Source organism: Solanum tuberosum, unplaced genomic scaffold (genome assembly GCF_000226075.1).
Source record: "Solanum tuberosum cultivar DM 1-3 516 R44 unplaced genomic scaffold, SolTub_3.0 scf00628, whole genome shotgun sequence".
NCBI classification, from domain to species: domain Eukaryota; kingdom Viridiplantae; phylum Streptophyta; class Magnoliopsida; order Solanales; family Solanaceae; genus Solanum; species Solanum tuberosum.
In genome coordinates, this window is record NW_006239545.1 from 214069 (window position 1) to 228334 (window position 14266).

At 32.1% G+C, this 14266-nt stretch overlaps 1 protein-coding gene across 1 annotated transcript; it reads left to right on the forward strand.

The window, feature by feature from the left end:
* Positions 1–5697: 5697 nt before the first annotated feature.
* LOC107058752 (UDP-glycosyltransferase 92A1-like) lies at positions 5698–6651 on the forward strand. Its single transcript, XM_015304850.1, has one exon. The coding sequence runs from the start codon at positions 5698–5700 to the stop codon at positions 6649–6651; it is 954 nt and encodes a 317-aa protein (XP_015160336.1).
* The last annotated feature ends 7615 nt before the right edge of the window (positions 6652–14266 follow it).

The following is a 14266-nucleotide window of genomic DNA, read 5'->3' on the forward strand; positions in this document are numbered from 1 at the left end:
CTCATTTGCCAGGGAAAAATTACTCCTATTCAGCGATCTATCGAATTCGCATCAAAATTTCCAGATATAATTACTGATAGAACTCAGTTACAACGATTTTTGGGAAGTTTAAATTACATCTCCCCTTTTTACAAAAATCTGTCCCGTGACCTAGCTCCGTTATACGAAAGACTAATAAAGGAGCATAAAAAACCATGGACTGATAGTCTTACAAATCTGGTTAAAACTATCAAAGAAAGAGTTAAGTCTTTACCTTGTTTAACTCTCGCCAATCCTGCGTGGCCTAAAATAGTAGAGACAGATGCGTCCAACATGGGTTATGGAGGAATTATAAAACAAATTAACCCGCATGATAAACACGAATATCTTATTCGATTTCATTCAGGAAAATGGAGCGATGCTCAGCGAAAATATGCTACGGTAGCTCACGAAATGTTAACTATCGTTAAATGTGTTTTAAAATTTTAGGATGATCTTTACAATTAGAAGTTTTTAATAAAAACCGATGCTCAGTCAGTCAAATATTTGTTTGACAAAGACTTTAAACACGATGCTTCAAAACTTATGTTTGCAAGGTGGCAAGCACAATTAGCCCCTTTTGATTTTGAAATCCTTTATAAGAAAGGAAGTGATAACTCCCTCCCAGACTTCTTATCAAGAGAATACATTCAGAATGAGTGAGTATAGTAGTTTTTCAGAGGAAGATCATAATATTCCTATCTCTATGTTTTTTATAGAAAAAAGACTGATTACTATTCTAAAGGTTATTCCTTTTAACAGAGATTTAAAGGAACATATTTGCTGGAAAATTATAGATGGAATGTTGATAGATCTATTCCAAACAGCAGAAGAAAGAAACACTTATTATGACGCATATTGGGTCTAAAACTTATTGTTTCATTTGCAGAATGGAACACCCTTGGATAACTAAGGGTAGAGGCAGAGGTAGAGGAAGATCATCCTCAATAGTCTCATCAAGATCGTCATACGGATCTTCTTCATCTAGCACTCCCATCTTACAAAGAGGAGGAATGAGTTTAGTTAAACTAAATTCAAATACACAAGAGAAAACCTCTTCATCAATACATCTGGAAGATATCCCAGAAAGTGATCTGTTATACGCTCGATTACAAGAATTTATAAACCAAAAGCAAAGTAATACTTTTGCTTCATTAGCCAAAGAAGATACTATTGATGATATGAAAACCTATGAAAAGGTAGAGAAAAGAGAAATGATATTTCTCTTGGAAAATTCTGATATACAGAGGAGAGAAGAACCTTGGAAGATATTCCAAAGGTACTTGCTCAATGGCCTATACTTCCCAGGTGAGTCATACAAAACTCAAAAGTACTATGAGACTTTACTGATAAGTACAGGTGTTGAATTTCAACACTTCTCTGGATACAATACCAGTGAGAATGTTTATAACTTCTCCAAAATGATTATTAAACAAATCATTCACATTGAAGATTGGGGTATTTCCTTAATGACAGAAAGACAGGTTAGCCTTAACAATGTTAAGATAAGTTTCACATATTGGGATTATATCCAAGCATTTGATAAAGTCCTTTGTTATAACAACGAGAGGCACAAACATACTTGGTTCATAAAAGTATGTGCAAAGATATTTGCTAGTCCTATACCAAATTGGTTTTTGAATTGGTGGTCATACCACGGGCCAACAGTAAAAATATTTCCCGAACCATTTCTTAAATTATATAAAGAATGGGTAAAGATTTCCCCAGATCTTAACAGATTATATCATCAAGATCATGTCTCTTATTTACAACAAATAGAACATATATGTTTCTTTATAGAATTTTCCATTCCATGGATTCACAAGTGGATTCCAGAGGTGGATTTTACTAAAGAACAGATCCCCTGCTTATATCGCACATATTATAATAACTTTTGGGATAAACTAATGAAAAAGGATCCACAAACTAAGTCAATCTATGGACAAGAACTGTTGGACCAAATTGCAACGACTATTAAAGAATATAAATCAATTTCTAATAAAGGAATTATGACTGATGACTCAGCTTCGATTAAGCATATAGCTCGAAGGATTTCCAATCATGATGAAGAAGAGCAAAATCAAATGATTTTGAATTACCTAGAGGAGGTAAAACAGACTCTTCTTTCAAATCTAAATCAATATACGAAATCAAACTCCTCGATGCGGAGTGAGACTAGTGAAGATATGCACGAAGCTCAACAGATCGAAGAAGAAGAACCAACAGATGCGCTGAAAAGGGCTGAAGAACTCTTGGCAAAGATAAGAGACAAAGCTTAGTAGAAAGCACTATCAAACAGTAGATATACTGTATAGGCACTAACAATAGTGGATGTAGATTATAAAGGCTTTTATCAGAGGAAGAGGCAGGTTTTAGAAACCAACTCTTCTCTCTACTTTCTCTCTCTCTCTAAATCTTTTGTAAGTTTTTGTATTGTAAGTTTGCCGGACTTTGGCCGGAAAATAAAAAGTATTCTTGTTTGTTCCTAAAGGTATTTCTTCTTCTTACTTCTCTACTTTTGCTCCTATTTAAGCCGTATGATCGGCTAAAGACTTATATCTATGCCGGATAACTAACTTCGATTTTATATCTAACATGAAAGATCTAGACTTTATCTAAATATGCATAAATTCATATATGATTTTTTGACTTGGTTCCAAGATGGTGGTACAGTCAGATTCAATACAACAAGTTAATGGCTTTGTCTTAGTGACTCCGTCTAGCCAGCCGTGGTCTTAGCCCGCAAAATGAGTTAAAAGGGCGTCTCATACCCGGTTAGAACTGCTAGACACATGGGCTCATTAACAATACGTATTTGAATTTCGACAGACCCTTTGCTTGGGTAAAAGGATTTAATCCTTTCATACAGTCATCAAATTATATGAATTTCTATGTATTTCTTTTCAAAATTATTTTCGGATGTTAACAAGCTAGATTTAAGATGACCGTGTATTATTATTATTATTATTATTATTATTATTATTATTATTGTAGAGAGATGAAGGGGAGTCTTCCAAAATTCTTTTAATAGAATTTTAAATAGGGGGAAAGAGTGAGTTTAATGAAATAAAAATGGTACTTGGTTTGTTCACTTGGTCATTATACTAAATTATTTTTTTATTTATTTGTTTGACTGAAACATAAAAAATAATTTGTTATATAATTTTTCTTTATTATTAAGTATATAATTTTATAATATATGAAAATTTTTATATTATTATTACTATTATTTTATTTATGTGAATTTCTTCTAATAAATAAAATAAGCAATAGAAAAGAAGTATGTTATATGCTGAAGGAATGAAGTAAGTGTTTACTATGTATGAATATGTGAGACTTAATAAAAGTACATGCAGGTGAAAAATTGTAAAATGACATGAGTATCCTGAAATTTAAATTTTATCCCGATAAACATACATGTTGATGGGTGCTATTCTCATTTTTCTTAATAGTAAAAAAAGTAAAGTAATATATATACTAGTTAGTTTTAACTGAATAGAAGAGTGTGTTAATTTAAGTTTACCAGTATATCGTCGTTTTAAGGTTTTTGATATTTGAGGGGATTTGCACAAGAGTACCTTCTAAACAGTTGCAAATTATATTTGTATGAGAATATATATTCCCTTAAATGTTGGTCAATTACTTTAGTAAACATGATGATGAAGATAGAGTAGGTATATTCTCACATTTAAGGGAATAGCGACTGTATACATTAGTTGATTCTATGTGGAATATATATCACAGTTGCCAGTTAGTTTGCAAAAGAGTGGTAATCACTCTGTTCTATAGTATTATTTATTAAGTTTTCTAATTTCAATCTCTCTCTTTATTTTTCAAATTTCATGTTCCATTAAATTAAAATACTTAAATTGAAACGGAGGGAATACTTATTTTTCTTGTGTTAAAACAACAATATTTTAAAACATAAGTTGCCACCTTTGTTCTGTACTTTTATTTTAACGTCAGTCAAGTGATGTTGAATGACATACTTCATTTTTCATTGGATTAACAATAGGAAAAGAAATTCCAATTGTTAATTAAAAATAAATAAATCTTATTTATCTCATCACCACCATTTATCGAGACTTTCTACAAGTCATGAGCTACCTAAAACCAAATACGTTATGGCATGCGTACCTAATGTTTGGGGCACATTTGAACATGGTACACAAGGAATTTAGTGAACTCAATTTATCCACGTATGTGATATAGATACTTTTTTTTCCACATGTCCCTAACATAAAAAATATATATTTCGAATATCATTCATTGCACTTCAACTATAAAGTAGTACACCGATCAAAGTTTTGATGGAGTGGTAAGTACTTCTTCATTCTTAATAAAAGGTTTCGGATTCGAGTCCCCCATGTGTACAGAGTAATCCTTGTTAAGGAGCGTGAATCCAAATTTACTCGACCTCCAATATGAGTACCAAATACAAAATGGAAAACAAAAAAAAACTACAAAGTAGTACAACATATCTCATAATTGACATGCTTTCCTTGTATTGTCGAACATTCATTACGTAGACAAGTTAACCACTTAAAATATGTTACCTTAATCTGTCCAAAGAATAGTTAATATTTATAGTTAAAGGTGAAGACATATTCTACGTAATGGACACTTGAGAATATATACAAAGCTTTTTCCAAAATTTATTCAGAAAAGTCTAATAAGAATCGTTTATCACATGTTCATGTAATATACTTTCAAATTTAAGAAATTGTTGATGTGTTCCGCCTCTGATAAACACCTTTACCAAATATGTCACTCTTTTTTCCCCTCGTAATTGTAAAATGGGGACCATTGTTAATGAAACCAGAAGTAGGTTGGCTTTCTCTTCCCAACTTTCCATTTATATAATACTTTGAAATGTTAACAACAAACACAATCCAATTTTTTCTTCTCCCTTCATCTCACCCTATACACATCTCTTTCTACCAAAAAAAAAAAAACCATAATTTTCTCAAAAAAGAAAAAAAATGAGTGACCATCAAGAACATATAGTAATCCTTCCATATCTTGCACTTGGCCATATGATACCTTTCATAGCCTTAGCGAAAAAAATTCAAGAAAAAACCAACTTCAAAATCACTATTGTTAGTACCCCTTTAAATGTCAAATATCTAAGTTCCACTATAGCCAAAGATTCAACTAATTCAAATAACATTTCAGTAGTTTCACTTACTTATAATAGTAGTGAACATTGTTTACCACCAAACACAGAGAACACAGAGTCCTTACCTTTAAAACACATGGTGACAATTTTGAACTCAACATTATCTCTTAAAGAACCACTCAAAAAATTGATTCTTGAAATTATTGAAAAAGATGGTAACCCACCACTTTGTATAGTTTCTGATACATTTATGGGATTTGCTAGTGAAGTTGCAAGATCTTGTGGAACTTTTAATGTGAGTTTTACTACTGCTGGTGCTTATGGAACAGCAGCTTATGTGTCACTATGGTTAAATCTTCCTCATTTGTTAGCTATTGATGGGGTTTTTAAAATGCCTGGATTTGATGATTCTTGTTGTTTTTTCTCTGTTGAACAACTTCATCCATTTATGAAATTAGCTAATGGGGGATGACCCTTGGTCTAAAATGTTGAAATCTTTGTTGTTACCTTCTTTTGATTCTATAGGGTTTTTGTGAAATAGTGTTGAGGATATTGAACCTATGGGGGTTAAGGCTATCAAGAATCTTACTAAACTTCCTGTTTGGTGTATTGGACCTTTGCTTCCTCAATGTATGCTCAAGAAAAGTGAAAAAGATTCAATCTTTGAATCAAGAAGTGGTAAAGATTCAATCTTTGAACCAAGAAGTGGTAAAGATTCAATCTTGGAACCAAAAAGTGGTAAAGATTCAATCTTTGACCCAAGAAGTGGTAAAGATTCAATCTTTGAATCAAAAAAAGGTAAAGATTCAATCTTTGAATCAAGACTTGGGAAAGAACATGGATTGTCATCAGAAGAATGTATTTCTTGGTTGAATGAACATCCTGAAAGATCTGTTCTTTACATATCTTTTGGTTCACAAAACACAATTAGTACATCACAAATGATGGCATTGGCTATGGGGTTGGAAGAAAGTGAAAGGCCATTTATTTGGGTGATTAGGCCACCTATTGGTTTTGACATAAAGGGTGAGTTTAGATCTGAATGGTTACCAAAAGGGTTTCAAGAAAGAGTGTCAAAGAGTCAAAAAGGTCTACTAGTGAAATCTTGGGCACCCCAATTGCAAATCTTGAGTCATAGTTCAACTGGTGCATTCTTGACTCATTGTGGATGGAATTCAGTATTGGAGAGTTTGAGTCAAGGAATGCCTATCATTAGTTGGCCTTTGGCTGCTGAACAAACATTTAATTCAAAGATGTTGATGGAAGAAATGGGGGTTTGTGTTGAGTTAACTAAATGGTATTCAAGTGATGTTGATAAAGAGGATGTGAAGGAAGTGGTGGAAATTGTTTTGGGAGAAAATGGAAAAGGGAAAGAAATGAAGGAAAAAGCTATTGAACTTGGGATGTGTATTAGAGATGCTGTTAAAGAAGAGGAGGATTTTAAAGGATCTTCTGTTAAAGCATTGGATGATTTCATATCTACTCTCCTTTGTAGAAGAAATATGTCATCTTAAGAAAGGAATTTGGAAGAGTCGAGGAATTTTCTAAAAGAGCCGCTCTACCTCCACGAGACAAGGATAGGTCTATGTATAGTACTATACCCTTCTCAAACCTCACATGTAAGATTACATTGGGTATGTTGTTGTTGTATTACTTTGTAGGTCTATTGGGAATAACCTTTCTATCTTCACAAGATAGGGGTAAAGGTTGTGCACATATCGCCATTCTTAGAACTCACTTATGGGATTAAATTGGATTTGTTATTGTTATCCTTGTTGTTGTACTACTTTGTAGAAGAAATGTCACCTTAAGAAGGAGTTTGGAACATTCTAAGGCTTTTTGACTATATATTAAATGCAGTTGATTGGTAAACTAGGATAATTAATTAAATTCCCTACTAAACATGATACTTTATGTTCTTTAAGTTTCCATTTGCAACATCTCTTTCAAACATTATAGGGTAAAGATGAGTTTCAAGTTTGAAAAAGTGATTTTGATCATTTTTCAAGTGAAAAAAGAGACTCAAGTCCTAGTAATCGTACCAAATACTAATTATGGTGGTGAAAGCTCTTACCTAACTCATTATGTTTGGCACCAATAATGGCAACCACAAAATCTGCTATTAGCTTAGCTATGCTCGCTATTACTTTCCGAGTCAAAGGGGTTTTATGAGACTTCTCCTAGTGAAATAGAACTTCTAAATTTGTAGCTAAAAAAATCACTCTTTGATCTCTTATTTCAAGTACTAGTAAAAGGTGCCCGTGCTAACACGGGCCCAATATCTTAATATTTTTTTATATTAATTTATGTGATATAGGTAGAATTTAGAAAGTTGATTAAATTTTAATATGATTTTTAGATATTTAAGTTGTTAATTACCTTTTGTTTGCGCAAATTTACTGTGAAGAGTTTCATTAAGATGTCCATAATTAATGTATTTTAGTCACCGATCATTGATTTTTCACTCAAAGTAGTTACAGGATATAAACAAATATTACCAACGTTCAAAATAACTAAAGTCATAGCTAAAACGGATTACATAAAGCAGTTACTAAAGAATATGAATTTAAAACTAAAAGTCCTATCTAAAACGATTTCCATAATTTCGAAAAAATTATACACTATTTAATTAAAGTAAACCAAAAGAAGTAAAAAAAATTTGAAATATTTTTTGAAACACGGTGAAGCATACACGTCTTCTTGGATTTAAAATTAAAATTTATAGCTAAAACGGATTCCATAATTTCGAAAAAATTATACACTAAATAAATTAAAGTAGAACAAAAGAAATAATTTTTTTTAAGTTTTTTTTTTTAAAACACGCTGAAGCAGGCATGTCGACGGAGACGAAAAAATTCATAGCTAAAACAGATTTCATAAATTCGAAAAAATTACTAATTAAATTAAAGTAGAACAAAAGAAATAAATTTTTATTTTTTAAAAAAAACACACTGAAGCAGGTACGTCGACAAATGCGAAAAAATTATACACCAATTAAATTAAAGTAGAATAAAAGAAATAAATTTTTAAGTTTTTTTTATAAAAACACGCTGAAGCAGGCACGTCGATAGAGACGTATCGACGTGCCTGCTTAAGCACAAACTTACACTAATTAAATTAAAGTAGAATAAAAGAAATAAATTTTTAGATCTTTTTTAAATATCACGCTGAAGCAGACACGTCGACGGATGCAAAAAAATTATACACTAATTAAATAAAGTAGAATAAAAGAAATAAATTTTTAAGTGTTTTTAAAAAGAAACGCTGAAACAGACACGTCGACGGAGACGCGCCTTCTTCAGCACAAACTGTCTCTTATATGATAAGAGAATATAATTGCGCCTACGTGTCAATGCCAATATTAATCTCTAATTTTTAACTTTTAAATAGAATTAATTTATTTTTTAAAATATAGTGAAGGAGATTTTCCATATCTAACCAAAGAATGCAATACTGGTCCAATTATTGGTCTGATGAAACGTAAATTGCACGAAAAGCTTATTTTTTACACTACAACTATTTTGAAATTCTAAAATGTTGTGTTTCGGATGATTATTAGTAGTGAAGAAGATGAAACAATGATGTTGATATTCTCTGCCAGGAACGAAAAAACTAATGAATGGCATCAAATTGATAACATTATAGGTAATGTTTTAATAGTTCCTTATAATTAACTATGTATGTAAATTATAAGTTTTTTGTTCCCAAATATTACATTATAGGTAAATTTAATAGGTTACAACTAAAATATTACCTATAACTATTTAAAAAAAAATTACATTTACATAAATTTAAAAATATTACATATAATAAGTTTTAATTCTATGTAAAACTTCTCACGTTTTACATAGATAACTACCCCAATAATGTTGCTAAAAATTTAGGAAAAATTTATATTATTATTATTATTATTATTATTTAATAATAATAATAATAACAGTAGATACACTGTTAAAACACAGTAGAAAAACTGTTACTGTACATTTGGGACCCATTGATAAGGGACCCATGGTCACTGTAAATTACTGTAGATCGGTCACTGTAGATCACTGTAGATAGATCCCTTTTTCTTCTATAAATAAGGTTTTTTGTAGTTTGAAGGAGGGCGTCGATAAACACTCTCTCTTCATTAATTTTTTTTTTTGTTTTGAGTTGCTTCTTTCTCTTAGTTTGTAAAGCTCTCGGTTTGCCGGAGGTTCGCCGGAAGTAAATAAAGTTGTTGATACAAGGTAATTTAGTTCTCTTCTTTTATTTTTAAATCTTTTTATATCTCCGATCTAGAAGCTGTGACTATGTCCGGCTAAAAATTTATATCTATGCCGGATAACTAACTTCTCTTTTATATAGACCATGAACGGATCTAAGCTTATTTAAATATAGAAGAATTTTAGTATGGCTTCTCGACTTGGTTCTAAGATTGAGGTACAGTCGGATCTAGTACTACTTTTATTGGCTTTGTCTTTGATGAGCCGTGGTTTTTAGCCCGAAATTGAGTTTAATAAGTAGAGCACCTCATACCTGGTTAGAACTATCAGACACATGAGCTCAATAAAAGTATGTATTAGCTTCTTGACAGGCCCTTTGCTTGGGTAAAATAATTAAACCATGCAGTCTGAGAAACTATGTTAAAATTCTTGTGTATTTCGATTCTTATGTAGTTGGACTACCTCTAAGGATATTGACTTGCTTGATCTATGACTGGGCGGACCACCGCCAGGTCAGTGATCCTGTATCGTTTAATCTCTCTTTTATGGATCAAGAAGATATTAAAAGCACTCGACTAGAAGAGGTAGATATACCTCAAAACCTTGATTTGTTAAACAAATGGACTATTCCGAAAGTTAATATAAAAACCATTTATGATTATGGTTGGTTTGATAAGATTTCTAATAAACAGTTGATTAAAACAACTGAACAATCCTTGGTGTTAAAACTCGTCCGAACAAACTATTCGTTTATTAAATAAGCGTGATATTAAATTATATAAATCTCAGTATAATTTTTTGCTTTTAAACCTTTAACTCTTAAAGGGTTACCAGAGACTTTCTTAGCTGCTCTACGAGATGCGAGGAATTTAAATTTTCGTCAATCCTTGATGGGTTCGATAGAATCTACAGTGATCTACAGTGACCGATCTACAGTGATTTACAGTGACCATGGGACCCTTATCAATGGGTCCCATGGTCACTGTAAATCGGTCACTGTAGATTCTATCGAACCCATCAAGGATTGACGAAAATTTAAATTCCTCGCATCTCGTAGAGCAGCTAAGAAAGTCTCTGGTAACCCTTTAAGGGTCAAAGACTTGAAAGCAATTTGAGTCATGCCAATATGCAAGAATTTATATTGAGATTTATATAATTCAATATCACGCTTATTTAATAAACGAATAGTTTGTTTTTCTTTTTCTGCTGCGTTATTAACATAAAAAGCAGTACATGACCAAGGCGATTTGGAAGGCTTTATCAAACCATTTTGTAATAAATTATCGATTTCCTTTTTGCAGAATTCAACCAATTTGGTATTCATCTGACAAGGACGTGATTTGGTAGGGATATTTTCCTCAGAGAAATCATCTTCATATGGAAGAGTTACAATATGCTTTTTCCGATTCCAAAAGGCACTAGGATGATCAGCACAAATATCAATGGCCATTTTTTCAGAAATGAGTTTAATCTTTTCCTGTACTTTAGCAAATTTTAAAGTATCGAATATATTCATTCTAAATATCTCAAGTTGTAAATAATCAACATGCTTTTGTTTCATTTCAATTAGAGCATTAATATCTCTAGAAATAGGCTCGGTGATAAAAGTATAACTAATATCTTGATTTTTATAATTAGTAGAAAATCCTTTAGCATTTATAATAGTGAACGGATAAATTGCATTTATAAAAGGAGTTCCTAGAATAATAGGAGGGTATAACTGATTTTTTACTAAGAAAATTCTATAATTTCAAATATATAATCGAAGAAATATTTATATAAAATAATTTAGTTAGGAAATACTTAAATTAAAATAAGAAAAGGAACAAATAAATATTAACTAAGTAATTAACAAAATTAATTTAAAATCTGAAATTAAAAATTTAAAACAATTTAAATCTTAAAAATATGTTTCAAGGAGAAGAATACTTATGCACCATGGAGTCTTTTAAAACATAATTTATATTTATAATCTAGAATTAAAAATATTTTAAATATGGAAATCTTTTGAAATCTAAAATTTTTTTCATTTTAAAAAAAAAGATAACCATAACATTGTTTTTTTTTTTTAAATCTTCCCATGTTTTAAAAAATAAGACGAATCTTTCTTCTTTTCCTCTTATAATATATTTTTGTATCCATTGTTTTAAATTTTTTATCGACTTTTAATAATTGTATTATACCATCAGATGTTTGCTCAATGTTGAGAATTGAGATAAAGAAAAAATAGGATTAAATGGCTTATAAAGGTGAAAAAGCTCCTTTAAGTTTATGTACCATGGTGAAAATTATTAGAGAATCTATATATCTATATAAATTTGAATGTGAAAACGGTGACGTGGCACCTCTTAGAAGCCATGATTCATATTTATCTATTTTTTTCAATTTTTTGAATTTTGTCATCACACTAAATACAATATGATTTATTATATTACATTCAATACATTAAGCATTAACTCCATCGCAAGAGTAAAAAGAAAATCATCATTTATGGACAATAAAGGTTTAATTACAATTTTATTATAATTAAGAAAAGAAAAAGATTATTTCAACATTCTATAATAACATTCAATAATGTAAACATTAATTGTACGGTGCCACGACCTAGACCGTCGTGATTGACACCCACACTAACCCTCCGGTGGGAGAACCGTTAATACTAATCAGCTAACCCAAAAGCTAGACATTTAAAGATACGAAAGCAAGTTTAAATGCGGAAATTAAAGTGGAGTCCCCATAAACTCCGGAAGTCTAACAAAACTCTTACTAAAACATTGCGGAAAAAATCCCTAGAATCTGAAAGTCAATATACCAAAACTCTAAAGTTTAACAAGTCTAAGAAAATTGGGTGCAATCCAAACTAAACAAGAGAATAACTAAAGTACTAATTTAAGTCGGAATAGAAATGGACTAAACATAACAAGAACTCACGGCAGCCTGAAAGAATTGGCTCACACTTGAATTCGATCTCGATCACTGATCTCCTAAGCGAAGTCTGATAGTAGCCACCTGAAGATGCCCTGTACTTAACAAAGGATGAGTAACTGCAGTATCAGTACACAACCACAATGTACTTGTACAATCACGCAACTATTCTAATAAGTGAAACATATGCAAGTAATCACAACATAGTAAAATAGGCATATACCGAACATATACAATACACTCATCATTTCAGGATCAATGTACAATTCCACATTCTCAATAATACACATATATGACAAGTCAATGGTCCTCTCATGGAACTCATACCCAAATTGTTAGTGTGCCGGATAGTGATACCCGTTCCAAGTTAGTGTGTCGGATCGTGACACCCGTTCCAATATGTATGTCGTTACAGGACATCCGATCCCAATTAGTGTGTCAGAACGTGACACCAACTCCATTCAACATATCACAATCACAATCACAATGTACATTCTCATAATCATACAAGCATATGTTGATTCATGGCATACAATCATTCGTTCATATTCATTTACATTAAGTGTGATCAATAGTGCATCATTCGCACACATACAAGCATTACAGTGAACATAATACTAACATACATCGCACAATCATTAAATCACAACCATCACCTACCTTGAACAAAGCTTGAATCCTCCTAAAAAACTTGATTCTTTCCGGTTGTTCTTGGTCTACAAACAATCAATATAACGCGAGGATCAATAATTAATGTCTAATTCACCCGGATTATGACAAACCCAATAACTCAAGACCAAACCCATGATCCCAATTTCCAAATTAGGGCCTTTTCCACCATAATTCCCATATCAAAACCTTCCCCCAACAATAATTACCCAAGAAACTAAGTTATACGGATCGTAATATGTATTAGGAGAGTAAAATCCTTACCTCTAGTGCTAGAAATGGGGGAAAACTATCAAGAACTTGTCCTGGGTCGTTTCTTAGCTCTCAAGAACAAAGCTTGCAGAATAATAACATTTTTCGAGTTTATTTCCAACTTAAGTCGCGTATGTCCCGATGTGGCGAACCTCATCCCGTTACAACGGTCCCACCTTGGCGGGAATAATCTCGCCTTGGTAGCTTGCACAGAGACAAAGAGTTAAATTCAAAGTTTCAAACCCCAATTTCACAACACACCTTCAAACCATGACACTCAGAAAAAATACTCGTTCACGCTAAGATCAGTTTCAGAAATTCTACTTGCCCGAATTAGATTCCGTAAAGGCGTACGGGTTCCTTAACGTCTGAGTTATCTACTCATGTGATCAAATTCATAATTAGATCTCTCATTCGTTACCAGATCTCCCTATACCTCACTGACTCTGATTTCGTCCAAAACTGGACTAGGTTAGAAAATTCCAAGATACTACCAAAAAGATTTCTTACCTAAATTCTTTCCCCATTGACTTTTCCCTAACGACGAAATCAATTCGTTACAATAGATACCAATTAACCCATCACTCGTCTCCGAGTTATCAACTAGGAAAGACTGGCTAAAGTAAGGGTAGATGAAACGATCCCAAAAATGCCCGAAAATGTGCTTCGGAAACACCTATAATTGTAATTTCCACATATCTCAAAATCCGTGCATGATTTCGGATATTTGACTTCATATTCTTGTTTAGGGGGTCAAATTGAGTGGGAAATGGGTCTAACCCAAATTTTAGAGCAACCGTATCAAAATCCGAAATTTCCAAGTGAAGCCTTTTTCGAGGGTCTACTTTGGAGGGTCATATCTCCTAGCACACAAATTATTTGGTGGCCAATAATATATCCATGGAAAGCCCTTTGAGTTAGCTACCTAACGCACTTCGTTTCACCTCATTCGGAGTTCGGACGAAGAAGTTATGCCCATTTTCGTAAAATCTATCCGGCAGGAAATGCAAATTTCCAGTAGCCGGATTACTGTTCACCCGCCTTTTTTTTTTCTAAGTGTTGGACGAATTTTTCCAAA

Excerpts from the sequence above, each read along its gene's own strand:
- LOC107058752 (XM_015304850.1), top strand. The coding sequence starts at position 5,698 with ATGGGGGTTAAGGCTATCAAGAATCTTACTAAACTTCCTGTTTGGTGT.